The 17,287-nt window shown below is 40.1% G+C and overlaps 1 protein-coding gene across 1 annotated transcript in view; it reads right to left on the bottom strand.

Moving 5' to 3' along the window:
• The window catches only part of DMD (dystrophin), a 2,676,943-nt gene that overhangs the window by 726,485 nt on the left and 1,933,171 nt on the right, over nt 1–17,287 (bottom strand). The window contains exon 59 of the mRNA XM_089653005.1: nt 3,970–4,116. Coding sequence (XP_089509131.1) covers nt 3,970–4,116 — 147 coding nt within the window. The remainder of the gene's footprint in view (nt 1–3,969; nt 4,117–17,287) is intronic.

Here is a 17,287-nt window from a genome sequence, read left to right as displayed (position 1 = left end):
AATTATTTTTTTGGGGAGAAGATTTAATGCCACTGATCACCAGTGAAGGGGGAGGGGATGAGGGTATGGAGGGGGTGAGGGTTTTTTTTGGCCTAGTTTAAGGTATTTTGAGTTTATCTATGATATCTAACCATTTCATGCAATGAAATTTCATCCTCCAAGGAACTTTCTTCCTCTATGAGTGGAAGACTTGCACTTGGCGACCTTTAAAGGCGAAACACACTTGAAAGAACTTATCAGCATACCTCTTAATTTCCCAAAAAATGAGAAAAATTTTATTTATCCATAAAGAGGAGTCATTTTTTGGTGTTTGTATTGTCCTGACATTTTTGTTGAATATTTTTTATACTAGATAGTGTTTTAAAAAGTGTTAATTGTTTTTCCTAATTGTTATTAAATACCAGCAAAAGAAAGCTCTTTCTGTTTTAAAAAATTATATAAAACTCATTTGAGTACAGTGTTTAAGGACCATATAATTGCCAGTCAAAAGTCAGACAGCACTGAAATCTATCAAATTGCCTAGAATATGCTGTTATTGAAGTGGTTAAGCTAAACTACATAATATATTATTTAAAAATTTCAGATTGCATAACATCCAGAGTCATTCAACTAACTTTCTGTGTTGCCAGGCTGTCATTGACATACTCCCTGGTGTTGCACATCAAGGGGCCTAGGCTCACTGGAGAATGTTTCAGAAAATGTTGTGCACATGTCACATGCTGTTCTAGGTAGCACTGAGGGCTGTCCACTGCTTTTGCTGGAGGAGAACAAAAAAGACCCTGCTTATCACATGACCAGCCAGATGACCTCTGCCCTTTGCCACCATATTGCAGGTGCTTAGTGTACAGTTCATAGTCCTTGCTAAGGTCCTTAGCATATTTAAAGAAATGTATGCTCTGGGCATGGAGGATAAAACATCTAGTAGTCATTGGGTCTGAACAACATTACCAAAGTGAAATCAGGTGCTCTACATACAGTAGGTACATTTTTTTACCAAGTCTTGTGGTTGTCATTTTGTCTTTCTACAGTATCTGAAGAATAATGTTTACTGCACAGCAACCAGGATTTACATAATAGCATACACCCTGGACCAGTATCATATATAATAAGCTATGAATACTGACCCTAAGGCTTGGTTCACACTAACCCGACTCCAAAGTTGCTCAACTTTCAGTGCAACTTTGGAGTCTGACTTTGATAGGACTTTGATGCAAATTTTTATATGCTGTGGCACTGAAGTCATATCAAAGTCAGACCAAAGTAGTACAGGAACCTTTTCTGACGTCAGAACGACTTGTGTAGTATCAGTTAAGATGGCTCTCATTGGGAGAGCATTGAATTTCACATGTCATCCGACTTGGGTCTCACAAGTCGGATCCTATGTTGCAGCAGTGTGAACTGAGTCTCAATGATGTCTGAACAAAGAATGTGTCAGATTTCTTGAATGAAAGGAAGATAAAGGCATTGTTAGGAGGAAATCTGTGATCTTTGTGTGCAGTAATGGCCCATTCACACTAGTGTGGTAACGTGCATTACTACATTGCATGGTAACAAGGATAACATGAGTTGGTGCAATGCAGTGCTATCATTTGGATCACATTTGAGCATTTTTGGGCAAGCATTTTCATTGTCACCGTGATTACAAATTCAACTGTATGTGCTGGGAATGGTTAGAATAAATGCCAAGGAAGATGGTGAAGTGGCTTAACACTCTTGCCTTGCAGCACTGCGGTCACAGATTACATTTGAACAAAGAACGCTTTTTGTTATTTATGCATTGTACAGTAACACATATAGCATTCTTTGGTGTGCTGTAGTGCTATTCATTCTTAATGGCACCCCAAAACCCCTTTGCCGATAGACCTACTTTTCAGATCACAGCAACACACAGTACCACACTATCATGTGTTGAAGCATGCTGAATTACCAAAAATGCTGCAGGTCCATTTTTTCTGTGCATTTCCAGCCTATTCTAATGAAAGAGCTACCTTAATGCCTTAATGCAATGTATGTTCAACGCACCAATGTGACCAAACCTTACACATTAGGGCTCGTTCACATTTGACTGTTTTACCAATGCTTGCCAAATGCCCCTATAGCATTTGGCAAGCGTTGGTCCGGCGTTTGCGGAGCGTTTTTTAACGCTCGGCAAACGCTCCACAAATGCCGCATGTGCGGTTTAGCGGCGGTTGCTAGGCATCTGTCGAGCATTAAAAACGCCCCACAAACACCTATAATGAAGTTTAAATGGTGTTACTGCTCTGCAAACACCCCGCAACCATGTCGCAACTGCGCCGCAAACGCCGGCCGGGCGTTTGGGGGTCGGCACCATAGACTAGAATAGGAGGCTTCAACGCCTCCTGACTCGACCAGAGGCGTCCGTTTTTCTGCGATGCAACGTTACCGCTACCGTTAGAACAGCACCATGTGCAGAACTGTCCGGTAAAAACGCTTCCCAAACGCCTCTCTGCCGCCTGCACACAACGCTAGTGTGAACGTAGCCTTAGTTACCATGCATGCACTTAAAAAACATGAAAAAGAAAATTGGAGGTTAGGTCTGCTTTGGGTAAAAATGTTAAAAGCAAAGATTAATGAACAGAGAATTAGATAACACCATGAGGCAGTACAGATGTACATCACAAACATAAATCAGTTTAAACCTTACCATCTATGTGCATGTTTGTGGGCAGAAGCAAAGTCATCAAGCAATTACATACATGGTAACATACAGGAAAGAAAATGAAGGCAGACACGGTGGCTGAACATTGGGACATGTATTATGCCCAGACCACCAACTTGACAAACCAGCCACTTCCAGAAACATTGGTGTTCCTGATTGTATTTCTCTGTTGTGTTTTCTGACAATACCCAACAACAAGCTTACAGGATTATAATGAACCAAAATTATACTGAAACTGCAATTTAAGTTTTTTTTCTTGAAGGCTCATTGTTTTAATCGAGAACTAACGGCACAAATACACAACACTCCAGGAGACTGTACAAGGAAAAACATGGGCTGTAATAGCAGCAGTACCAGCATCTATATATGTCTTCGCTATGCTCCTCTGACAGGCATTCAGCCAGCAAACATGCAGAAAAAAATGTGCTATTTCAGGGCTATAGGAAGCAGTTGAAAATGGCCCAGATAGAGAGAGGGCTCAAAGGAATATCCCACCCCCTTCCCAAGTCAGTATAACATACAGCACTCTGCAGCACAGCTTCTCATTTGCTGCAACTGTCTTTCACTATCCATAAGATACAAAAAAAATATATACATATACAGTATGGGCAATGAATGATGCAGGCAAGCCATCCAGTCAAATAAATATGATGGTCCCCAGCAGACGTAGGCACCCTTGCAACAGTGTGACTTTTGTATTACAGGCCAGACTGACTTTTATTGCCCAGTCACAAATATTTGTAGAAATTATTTTGCTAATCTAGCTCAGCACTACAGTATATAAGTCATAACAGTATGATTGTTCATTCTTTCAGTGTAAATGTTCTTTTGATATCTCCCTTACAGACAGACTACTAATAACCTTGATAATAACAATATATGAATGTCTAATCGATCTACACTCGCTCTTCAAGAAACATATTGCTCTTTTCAAAGAGAACTTAGGTTTGCATGTGAATACTAAAATGTTCCACAACACAGAGAACTAATTAGGAATAAATAAACAACAAAAAAACAACTACCTGCTGTTTTGTCACTTGTGATAGACTGAAAGCACACTGTTCTTTTATAATTACTAATAGTTTTATAGCATACAATGTCAGTCTCTGTTATTTCTCTGAATCCACATATATTTTTGGCCATTTTAATTATACCTTTAATGACACTTCAAATCTCAATGTAATAGTCTTTGAGTCCTTTTCATGCATGACTAAACATAAGTGACAATAGCAAAACAAATTGTAACAGCAGAAATTTGCTTTAAAAAAGGTAATCCAAGAAATGTTTACCTGCAGGAGCTTCCACCTCGTGTTCAACTCCTCCAGACGACTGAGGTTATATGGCGACAGCTGGATATCAGTTGCAGTGAACTGGTGTGCAAGATCATTTACTTGGTTTACATTATTTTTAATTGGTGCTATTTCTGCTCGGAAGGCCTGAGAAAAGAATATACATCAAAATCAGAAAATTACTATGATGATTGGCAGAACTGAACAACAGTCAAAACACACAATTTTTTTCTGCACAGTAAATGCATGACAGAAAGGTAGGTCAAATATTGAAGGACATATTGCAATTGTAAGGTACTGACTGATTACCATTCTTTAAACCTTTGCTTTATGTAGATTCAGTGGAATACATGAAGAATTCTGTTTACAATTTCCTATAAAAGACAAAAGACTTGCTTGGCTGAAAATCTTTTTTAATATAATAAAGATGGGAAGAAATTCCAGTCCTTATGAGCACTAAAATCTTACAACATATCCAATCTACCCCCATTGTATTTAGAGCAAGGAGATTAATATTTGGATAAAATTGTTCTTTAACATACCGCCCTTTGAGACAAGGGACACCATTTAGAAAGGATTTTTTTTTTCATTTTTCTGTACAGTAAGTATTTTTTTAACTCCTATTGGATATTTAGAGCTTCCCGGGATCCTAAAACTGGTGATCTTCCTTTATCCCAGCAAAGCTAAAGGAAGCCAACTTATACATTTCAGATAAGCTTTGGTGTGAGCTGTTAAGGTTACTTCTATGGATGGGCTTGACTACCTTATTCTGCCTAAAGGCCAATAGCAGAGTACTAACACTGTGGGGTTGATGGCCAGTTGACACTTGCTGTCAGTACTTAGATCACCTACTGTTGTCACTGTGGTTTCCAGAACTGAAGAGTGCAGTTCTGATGGTCACCAGAAGGTCTCTCCCAGAAGCCAGCTGATCCTAGTAATTAGGCTCCACCTCATACTGGCTGCTGGGAAGGCATAAAATCCCTCCCTTAACTGATATCTATGCCTCAGAGTTCTGCCTGTGAGCGTCTTTCCTACCTGATCCTGTACACTGCATCCAGTATCTTGTACCTTGCATCCCGTACTCTGTATCATGCTTACCCATCTCTGATTCAGTCCCAGTTCTGATCTTGCCCTTTTCATGTGCACTTCCCTTCATTGTATATTATAGTTAGGTTGTTTGTTTGGTTATTGCTTCATCATCACATTTTTTCTCAATGTTGCCTTGTTATGTTTTATTGGTGTAGGATGGGTGTTGTGTACATAAATATTCTTTATTATAATCATACTTGGTCTGATTCTAGTTTCCTTAAGTGTATACACCGATCTAGTCATCACTGCTGCTGCTGGATACCTGCATTCGGTATCCATTACATAACACTGAAGCCAGTAATGATCAGATCGGCTGCACTTGGCAATTGGGTAGTATCTAGTTTCAGCATTTGCTGTCTGATAATGCAAGATGCATCAATGGAGCATGATATATAGTGCATTATAGGCCATAAAAGTCATAGATTTGTGTTGCTTGATGCTGTAGAGTCTTACTAGCAAAAGACTACTGGAGTATATTCAGGTGGTGCGTACATTACTTGATAAGAACATGTTTCTATTTACAGAAATACAACCATTGGTTCAGGTTTGTTCTGAATTAACTTTGCCTGCTATATTTCTTGGCCATAATGATTTCACTCATCCCTTTAATATGCCTCAGGATAAGTCTTTGGTATGGTTGCTGGAAAATGACAAAGCTTACTTTCTTGATTACTACATAGCTTGTTCGCAACTGGTTCTGTTAGATTGTATTACTGGTGTGCAATCTTTAATCAGACAAGGGAAATATAAACTATACTTTGTTCAGCCTCTACTCCGAGCCAGGTCAGGGATACAATTCTCCAGCTTCAGCTAATTCACAGCAGTTCTGTCCTCCCTCTAGATACCAAGAAACCCTTCCTTCATTACTCTTACACTTACCTACCTTTGCCCTTATTAGCCACAACCACCACTAAGTACTCCATACTTCCAACTGCATATCAGTATCCTACTCCAACTAGCTGAACATTTCCTGCATTTAAACTCATGTAAGGCTCCTTCTATCACTCTGTTGCCATTGACAACCATTTAGAAATCTACTTCTACAACTGCTACCTCTCTCCCACCACTTCTTAGTATTGTTACTACTTCCCCACAATCTACTCATAGCCCTGCAATCACTTGCAAGAATCTAGTGTTACAAACCTAAAAGGAAAGGAAAGTTTTTTTCCATCCCATACAATTCTGCCACGGTCCACTGCTACCTCATTGTTCAGCCAGCTCCTATGCCTGCAACGTCAGTTCAGCCTATGTCAAATGGTCCAGTCCAGCTTGCTCCAGTGATTGCTGATACGGTCCAGTCTGCCTCTATGCCTGCTGATCCAATCCAGTTTACCTCCATGCCTGGTGATCTGGTCCAGTTTACCTCCATGTCTGCTTATACAGTCAAGTCTTCCTCCATGTCTGCTACTGTGGACCAGTCTGCCTTTGTCACTGCTTATCTGGTCCAGTCTGCCTCCAAGCCTGCTAATCTGGTCCAGTCTGCCTCCATGCCTGCTGATTCAGTCCAGTCCACCTCTATGCCTGCTGATCTGCTTCAGTCTGCATCCATGGTTGCTGATCCAGTCCAGTATGCCTCTTTGCCTACTGATCCAGTCCAGCCTAATTCCATGCCAGTTGCCCCAGTCCAGTCTGCCTCCATGCCTGTTTCTCCAGTCCAAATTGCTTCCATGCTTCTTGCTCTAGCCCAGCCAATGTCAACCGTGCCTGCAAAGTCCATGCCAGCTGCTCTAGCCCTGCCACTGCATCAACTATGGGTCAGTCTACTCCTTACTTGGCCTTAGCTCTGCCTTATGCCTTTTCATATTTGCAACTTTCAGTACCCTGGCCTTACTCTACCACTATTATGTCTGTCAACCACCATTTCTCAAAGCGACTATGCTTCAAGCCCAAGCTCCAGCCTCTTAGTCTGACTCTACTGATTTTTGACCTGCTGCCACCCTCTACTGATTTTTGACCTGCTGCCACCCACTATTGACACTATCAATATGCCTCCTGCTATCCAGTCTGATGCCACCAATCCCCTGCCTACTCTCCAGTTTTACTCCATTTACCTTCTTCCTGCTTTTAACCTAACTTTGCTGATCCTCTGTCTGCTAACCAGCCTGCCTCTGACAGTCCCTTCAGAGTTGCCCAGCCTGTCTCTGTTTGTTGCCTTCTGCCCAGCCTGATTCTCCCATTCCTGCTGACCAGCCTGATGGTCTTGTGCCTGCTGCCCATCCTGATGGATTATTGCCTGCTGCATGGTCTGGTGACTGCTTACCAGCTTGATGGTCCCATGAATGCTGCCCAGCCTAATGGTCTTGTGTCTGCTACCTGGCCTAATGATCCAGTGCCTGCTACCTGGTCTGATGGTCCAGTGCTTGCTGCCCAGACTGATGGTCTGGTGCCTACTGCCCAGCCTGATGGTCCAGTGCCTTCTGGCAACCTGCCTCTGATGGTCTGGTGTCTACTGCTCAGCCTTATCTGATTGTCTGGTGCCTACTACCCAACCTTTCTCTGATGGTTTAATGCCTGTTGCCCAGCATGCTTTTGGTACTAAGGTCTCACCAGCTGTTGGGTCTAATACCTTTGCATCCCTATGTTTGCTGCATGCTCGTTTAGTCCAAGATTTCTACTGCCGCCTTTCTCAAGTTTCCTTTGCAGCCTTTTGCTTTTGCTAAGCCAAAGCCTGGTGGTTCAGACATCCATTCTAAACTTGATAACTACACTAGCTATTACTTGCCATCTGTGCTATTTTCTGTGCCATGTATGACTGTTAATTGGCACGGCTGTGCTATATGGTAATTGTCTGCGCGCAATATCCATCTGTACTATCTCCGATGCCTTGTATGACTGCTAATTGACACTGTTGTGCTATATGGTAATCTATACTGCTTTCAAAATCCATCTCTAAGCCCTCATGCACACTGGATGTTTTGATAACGCTTGTAACATTAGCTGTGTAAAGTCACGGTAAAAACGTGAGTTTTTCAGCTTTTTGTCAGCATTTTTGCATCAGCGTTTAGCGGGGTTTTTTGCGTTTTTTCTGCTTTTGCATTTTTTGTGGTTTTTTTTTTACCAAAAAATGTTTTATTTGGTCCAAAGACGCCGATTTGCAGTGTTTTATTGTGTTTTTCAGTGTTTTTCAGCATTAGAGCGTTTTTACAGCTTAAAAACTCTAGAAACCCACTAGTCCTGGGTTTTCCAGCCAAAAAATGTCCCAGCCAAAAAACGTTGATTACAGTCTATGTGTGTATGGACACATAGGATAACATGCTATGGTGTTTACTAGCCGTAGAAAAAAATGTCAAAAGCCAAAAACTGCAGCTGAAAAAATGTTAAGTGTGCATAATGGCTTATTGATGCTGATTCATTACCATCAATGTTCTTATTGGTAGCATTTGCTGCTTCCAAAATCTTTAACTCTGTCTATATTATTGTGATGTTTATTTAGCTCTTATTGTTTAACCAAAATTTATGAGCTGATCCTAGTCTTTAAAACTCTGCCCTCCTGCTCTATTGTTGTCTCTTGTAGTCAGGGGTGGAGTGACCATTTGGGCCCGGGGTCAGTAGGGGGCCCGGTGAGAGGCTTACAGGGCATAATTCACTAAGCTGTATCTTACCACATCTGAGTATGCGATAGGATAGCATAGCATTTAAAAAAAGGAAATGTTTGAATTCACACAAAAACGCTACTAAAATACCACATGAGTTATTTTAGCAAGTGTAGTGTGAAAAAAGGCAAGAAACAGTCTTTGGCTTGACAGTTCTTAAATATGTAAGGGGCGGGGACATCATGTGTGTGACCCCGCCCCTTGTGGCATCATCAAATGGGGCATGCTGGGTCAATGATATCACAAGGACGTGGGGCCACACACGTGATGTGTCTGGGTGACCCTGCCCCTTACTAAGAACTGTACCCAATACTCATTCACATGGGGGGTAGGATCTGGGGGCCCCCTTGTTAAAGGGGGCTTCCAGATTCCGACAAGACCCTCCACAGCCACAGGCCAGGGTTGTGGGGAAGAGGCCCTTGTCCCCATCAACATGGGGACAAGGTGCTTTGGGGGGTATGTTGAGAGCATGTGGCCTGGTATGGTTCAAGAGGGGGGGATGCTTACTCGACCCCCCTTTCCTGACCTGCAGGCCTGCATGCTTGAATAAGGATCTGGTATGGATCTTGGAGGGACCTCACGCCATTTTTTTTAAATTTTGGTATGGCAGTTCCCCTCAAAACCCATACCAGACCCAAAGGGCTTGGTATGGATGGAAGGTGGGACATCACGTTGTTTTTTTAATTTTTTTAATTTTTAATGCCCTTTCTATGCAGCTGACCTGCAATATGTAGGCGTGGTGTTGTGTGGGTGTGGCTTTGGCTTGAGTGTCAGACTGCCCATGCTTGTAGTGTGAGAAGTTTGCCCTGATAGCCATGTGTCTCTCCTCTGCATTCCTAATTGATTAATTGGCAATACCGCCACCCAACTCAGTATAAATTTAGGCCTTCCTTAGGGGAGTCACAGCCAGTGGTTGCACAGCCAGAGGTAGCATTGGCAACTATCATCTTGGATAAAGTAAAAATCTTGGATTAAGTATTGAGCGTTGCACTTTGGCTCTGCACTTCAGCAAATGCACAAAGTGAGAAGCCACAGAAGTCAACTCCAAATACTAAACAGGCTACAGGTGACCTGTTTTCCCATCCAGCTATTCATATGTTACCCAGTCTGCTTATTAATCTAACCACTATGTAACATACACTCCCTACTCCTCCTCACATTTGTATCCTCGGTCTTCTGACTCTCTTTCCTTCACCCCTCTTCTCCACCCCACAGCTTATATATATTACCCTCACTCCTGTATTCACCTTATTACTGCACTCATCAACTCCTGCTAATTCTGAACAAACATACTAATAAAACCTTCAGGACACTAGGACATGTCCCTCCATATAAATCATACTCCCATATTACCTCTCTCACCCTTCTGCTTCTCCTAACATCTGGAGATATTTCCCAAAATCATGGGCCATCATCTTTTTCCTTTGACCAACACACCCGGCACCCCCTATTCTCTAACAGCGGCTGCAATCCACACAATCTGGTTACCATTCTGCTTCTTCCTAGAACCAGACTCCCCTTTACCTGTGCCCTTTGGAAGGCCCACTCTGTAACAAACTCACCTCTGTCCATGACCTTTTTATCACAAACTCCTTTAACCTACTTGCAATTACGGAAACCTGGCTTCATGAATCTGACTTTCCCTCTCCTGCTACCCTCTCCCATGGTGGTCTCCTCTGGACTAACTCTCCCAGGACTAGTGGCCCGAAGGGAGGTGGAGTTGGAATCCTCCTATCCCCTCAAAGCACTTTTCAGGCCCTTCATTCACCTCCCTCTCCTCATTTGACATTCACTGCATTTGTCTATCCTCTCCAGTTTCTTTAAGAATTGCTGTGATCTATCGGCTTCCTGGACCGGTATCCAGCTTCCTTGATGATTTCCCTGCCTGGCTACCTTACTTTCTCTCTTCTGAAATTCTCACAATTATTCTTGGTGACTTCAACATCCCCATTAACCTTAACACACCTGCTATTTCTAAACATCTGAGCCTAACCACTATTTTTGACCTAAAACAATGGACACATGCTTCTACTCACTCTAATGGTGACAGGCTTGACCTTGTATTCTCCTACCTATGCACTCCTTGCAACCTCACCAACTTTCTTTTTCCTCTCTCTGATCACTCCCTTATTATTTTTCACTCTCTCCTTGGCTTCCTCCTCTTTGTCTTCCAACTACCAAACAGTTACCCATAGAAACCTTCACTATCTTAACCCTTCTCTTTTTTTTCCTGCAACAGATTATCTTTATGACAAAATCTCAGCCATGTCCTGGCCCAACCTGGCCACTTCTGTCTACAACAGTTCACAGTCATCCACCTTGGAGACATTTGCCTCCCTTACTACACACAGAATTATGCCACGACCGCTACAGCCCTGGTAAACAGACAATAACAGATTCCTCAAAAAACATAGAAGTGCTCTTGAGTGTTTATGGAGTAAGACTAAGACCCAGAAAGGCTGTTCTGCCTGTTAGTTGCTTTCCTACCTGATCCTGTATGCTGTACCCTGCATCCAGTATCTTGTACCTTGCATCCAGTATCCCATCCCATATCTTGTTTCTTCCATCTTTGCTCCCCTTGTTTCCAGTCCCAATCCTAATCTTGTCCTTTCCATGTGAGCTTGCTTCCATTGTATATAGTGTATTATATTTAGATTGTTTGTTTTTTTGCTTCATGTTTTGTTTTCTCACTATTGACTTGTTTGTTTTTTTTTTGGTGTTAGATGGGTGTTGTGTGCATAAATAAACTTTTTTATAATCATACTTGGTCTGATGAATGTTTCCTTATGTGTAACCCACTGATCTGGTCATCCCTGTTGCTGCTGGATACCAGTATTTCATATACCTTATACTTGTAATTTCCCTTCAGAAACATGCATGGATTTTACGTCTTTGAAATGCATTTTATGTAGAAAGCTATCTATCTTGCATCTTAATTTTTTTTTTAATAAGACAAATAACATTTTTCTGCCATTACATGAATTCAGCAGGGTCACTAAATTAAATGGTAAATACACACAAAAAAAGTTGTTTCGTTATTGTTTTGATGTTTGCTTTTCTTTTTTAAAGATATATTATGTTTTTTATTGTCTTTTTTCTAGTTCAGTTTTAGAGCATCCACCTTGTCAACAAGCTCAACACATCCCACAAATCAATTCTCATGAGGATGCGTTTTCATACAGTTATTTTTCTGCAATCACTTATCTCACTTTCACACTACTGCCCACTCACACTACTATAATTACTATAAGCCTTTGTGGATTCTCTCTCCAAAATTGTAAACCAAAAGTTTAGCTATCTGTAGATGAACATCATCGCGTTTGTATTATTGGATAATGCTCAATATAAACAAATATAATATTACTAACATATTTCCCCCAATAATATGAAGCCAATAAAATTTGCAGTAAATATGAAATAAAGCATTTTTATGAAAATTGTCAGGAAATGAAAGCTCCAAAGCCTAAGCCAGTATTAAGATGTAGGTACTGTCTAAAGATAAAATATATATATATATATATATAACGGAGCTGTTTTACTTGACATAGAATTTATATTTCTGTCCATCCAGCCCTGCGAACCTAAATACTGCAGTTAAGCAATACAACAAGGTTTTGTCCCTGCCCTCACTTGTGTCTGGACATTGGAGGAAAATCACTAGACTGATCAAATTTCACTTTTACTCTGCTCACTCTTTCTTTCACTGTAGCTCAACTCATTGGCTTCTTGTGCTGCTTCTCCCTCTGCCAGTTTGGGTTCTGCTGTACAAGGAATTGAAAGAGGCTGATTCCAAATCAAATTCAGGAAGATATACTGTACTTTTTAATTTAAAAATTTCCAATTCTATTTTATTTATCTGAGATTGTCTACTTTAAAACTGGATAAAAAAGGTCCTATGACCATCATACTTCTTTTTCATCCTGCTATGCATTGGCTGGTGAGAGGAGTCATATTTAGCCAGCAAAAAAGGTGCATGAGAGTTATGATGGCTAGCACTTCAGCATGCACAGAGGAGGGGTTCTTCCTGCAAATATATATTTCTTACCCAGGTAAAACAATGTGCTGTTACATGTTTTTGCAGTCCAGATTACACTGGATACAGTGTGCACAGGAAGGGTGATGGACTTTTCAGCCAACCCTTTCTCACCCGGATGAATTTGTGAGCAACTTAGGAGATGCAGCTATTATCAACACACCCTGTAGTCTAAGAGATGTATCTATGACAGTAAAAGGGTAATGTGGGAGGCCAGTCATCAAACAGTCACATAAGAAATCTTCTTTTTGCCATGCCTTTCAATGAAAATATGGGGGGACACAGAACAGGGAAAGGATAGGAATTTAAAAAGCAACAAATTTTTAAGTACCAAAGGCAGAAACCTTTTAAATTAACACAGTTCTGCATTAATAGACTTTTTTAACCTGAAGTCCAGCATTTGCCTGTACTGGATTTCATGGTACTGCAGTACCATGTGATTTGATGCAGTGCATTTTTAAACAAAGCGCATGCGCTATGTTTTGTGCGATCCAGTGTGAAAGTCTAAAAATTGCATGGCACTTAATCGCACAGGAATCATACTGGAATGCAGATTGATTCAGGTGTGAATCAATTCCTGTGTGATTCAGGTATGAACCAGCCCTTAATGCTGCCCACATGGCATGTGTCTCACAATGAACAGAGAACCAACATCCAACCTAGGTATCACAGTAGTGAGATATCTAGTAGAAGAATTACAATATAACATATTGCTACACTCCATATGTCAGCATTTGCGCGTGGTCCATCTCAATCACCAAGTGAACATATTCTGCTTTATATCTTCTTTACCCCTGTCAGTGCCTGCACATATAACCCTCTGTATTGAGATATGTTCCACACATGACTATAAAAATCATTTTTGCAATCCGATGCAAGTAGGTATTCATATGGGTCTGTAGGATGATCCTTTAAATGAGGGGAGCTTGCTAAAAAGATAACTATATTTTCTCAAAAAATACAGTTATTTACATTGAAAAGTTTATGCTGCTTCCATTTGACCATTATATTATTATTTGCACAGCATTAACTTGTTTGGATATATGCAGAATAACAAGATGAATTCAATGGATTAATAATTGCATTTGCTGCCTTTTCAAACCGAAACTAGATATGGGTGGACTCATTCAAATTTTCACAGTAACAAGAAATAATTGCATATACTAGTCACATAATACTTGCAGCAAAGACATAAGTATTAGTGTCAGACTGATCAAAAACAAATGAGGTGTGCACTGACTTACTTCCATATTTGATGTATGAATGAATATTTCCTAAATTAAAATTTTGCAATAGCCTGCTTTTTGTTTATTATTGTGAGCTATACCTCCCTTTAAAACAATATTTGGTAATTCCAGATAAAACATCTTCACAATAAACAACGTGTAAGTTCATTATAGGTTGTTCAATTAAACTACTCCTATATTAAAGCATGATGAAGAATTGTCTTGTGTAATTCGCAGTCATCAGCAAACACAGCACAATACAATGCCCATTATAAACTATCTATATTGTAAGTGAATGTCAAGTGATGCAAAAGTAAATAGCAATTAAAACTTGCATATGAAATGTTGCAATCAATAATTCTGATATGGTATAGAATATACACAAATTCCAGAAAGGCAATCATTTCTGACAAAATAATTATACTCACTGCCTGTCTTCCATGAGAGGCAAAAACAATAAAACACTTAGAAGTCTACTTACGAGTATGAATGTTTTTACTCAAAATTCACATAACTTTAACCCAAGATTCAACCTTTTTTTCTAATTAGATTCAACTAAAAATGTGTGATCTTGTGTGAAAACATAAATATACCCAAATAAATGTTACTGTTTATCATTTGAGTTTCATAAATTGGAAAGGCAATTTAGGATATACAATAGTTGCTGCAAAGGAAACTTTGGACCTTTAGATTTATATCCTACTCACTGTACCATGGTGACACATGAAGCCAATCAAGCAGCATACAGGGTCATTTCCTGCTTGTAACTGCTTTCCCGCTGCCCTATAGAAGAAATGGTCTTACAGGGTGGCAGGGCTGCGCAAAATCATGCATATATATACTTGATTTTACATTTTCAGGCAGGGGGCACATGCATGCCGCGTACGCGCCCTACCCGTGCTGCCGTTGGCGGCTTCAGCTGTCGATCACCAGATCCCGGCCAGTGATTCTCCGCCAGCACCTGGTGATCACCAAGTATCACTGAAGGGGGAGAGACCTGTATCTAAACAATACAGATCTCTCCCCTGTCAGCTCCTGCACACTGCTTTGTATGGCTCTGCATAGCAGAGCCATACAAAGCAATGTGCTGACACAGTGAAACACACACAACACACAGTAACACAGCACAGAGTTAACCCTTTGATCAGCCCAGTTTTGAATCCCTTCCTGCGCAGTGTTATTAGTACAGTGTCAGTGTTTATATTAGCACTGATCACTGTATTAGTGTCACTGGGGATGTCAGTGGCAATTAGTCAGTTCCCCCCAGTGTCAGAATGCCCACCACAGTCCCGCAATAAGTCACTGATTGTCGCCATTGCTAGTATAAATTAAAAAAATCCAGTATATATACCACAATTTGGTTTTTTTACAGGACATGTTTAATACCAAAAAGTCAAAAATATTGTTTTGTTCTCAAAATTGGTCTTTTTTGTTTATAGCGCAGAAAATAGAAAACGCACAGGTGATCAAATACCACCAAAAGAAAGCTCCATTTGTGGGAAAAAAGGACATAAAATTAATTTTGGTGCAGCGTTGCATGACTGCACAATTGTCAGTTAAAGTAACACAGCTCCATATCACAAAAAATGACCTGGTCAGGAAGAGAAGGGGGGGGGGGAATCCTCTGGAGGACAGGTGGTTAAGAAAGGACAGAAATACACATCAATCCAGGCCTGATCTGCCTTCTGCCTTCAACATGCTGCTGGAGCCATAAGGTAAGATTCAGATTGTAATGTGGGGACTCTGCTGTGATAGGGGGACTACTCTGATGTGATGGAGAGACTCTGTGATGAAAAGACTCTGTGTTGAGTGTATTCTATGATGAGGGGACTCTTGGCTTTAGATATAATTTACTTTAGGCTAACATGACATAACATTAGTTGAAAGACCACTTCAGCATGCCTGAAGCACAATTTAAAGAGCCTTAAAGAGTAACTCCATGTTTGATTAGAGAATAAATCCCTTCTGGGTTGCAGATTCCTACCTGTTTCACCTTTGAAGAAAAAAGCTGCTTGTTTCCTCTATGTCTTTTGGACACTGACTCTGAATAGGAATAACTAATTCGATCCAATGAGCTGGTGTTCTTTCCATGCTCTTATGAGAAAAGTTGCACTGTCTGCATTTCTCTAGAAGTGACTAACCCTTAGGGAGCATCTCATAACATTTTTATCTGAAATGATGCCTAAAACCTGACTTGTATCTTAGTGCAGAATTCTTCACACAAGCCAGAAGTCACATGTGTGGGGGTGTTCTATATACCAGGGGTGTGTACAGAACAACTCCAGGTCACCATTTTGGCTGCAATTTGGAATTAGATTTTTTCATTTGTAACTTTTAAGAACATTAAATTACATTATAGCCTGTGTAGCAATTGTTTATCCTACATTACTTTTTTTATTTGCTATATTTTTTCCTATTACAGTATGTGATTAGGCAATCTGAATTTTTCATATGAATTTGTCTCTAATATTTAATTCATTACCAATTCCCTTTGGTAATTTCAAGATACTCTAAATACAGATTAATTATATAGAAAAAACGAGACTTTACAGGTGCCTTCACATATTGACAACACCTTTAGGTATGAAACGTCAATCATTTATTTGACAATAATCTGTTAAAATCATTACATTAACCACTTGCCCTCCAGAGGATTTACCCCCCCTTCCTGACCAGGCCATTTTTTGTGATATGGCACTACATTAATTTAACTGACAATTTTGCAGTCATGCAATGCTGTACATAAATGAAATGTATGTCCCTTTTTCCCACAAATAGAGCTTTCTTTCGGTGGTAGTTGATCATCTCTGTGTTTTTTTATTTTTTGAGCTATAAACAAAAAAAACAGACAATTTTGAAAAATAGAAACTTTTTTTTTACGTTTTGCTATAAAACATATCCAGTGAAAAAATTTAAAAAATCTAATTTCTTCATAAATTGAAGCCAATATGTATTCTGTCTTTGCTAAAAAACATTTACAATCCGTGTAAATGAATTGGTTTCTGTGAAAGTTATAGTGTCTAAAAATGGCGGTATATATACTGGAATTTTTATTTTAATTTTTTTATACTAGTAATGGCAGTGATCAGCGACATATAATGGGACTGCAGGACTGCGGTGGGCATTCTGACACTGGGTGGGAACTGACTAACTGCCACTGACATCCCAATGAGACTAAGGATAAAAAGTGAAAAAATACACCATCCCTAGCTCAGATCAGTGATTTTAGAGCTTATTCATGCAAGAAGAGACCACTGCAAGAGGAAACGTTCTGGAATTCATAGCATTCTCTTTAAACCTGCAAAGTGTAACAATGTTTCAGAAATTTTAGATACAACAATTTTTGATGCCAAATATATCTTGAGAATGAAAAAAAA

Source organism: Staurois parvus, unplaced genomic scaffold, assembly GCF_062004578.1.
Source record: "Staurois parvus isolate SC_StPar_1 unplaced genomic scaffold, SC_StPar_1.0 ptg000696l, whole genome shotgun sequence".
NCBI classification, from domain to species: Eukaryota; Metazoa; Chordata; class Amphibia; order Anura; family Ranidae; genus Staurois; species Staurois parvus.
The sequence above is the reverse complement of the archived record's forward strand: the minus strand, read 5'-3'. Positions and strand labels throughout refer to the sequence as shown.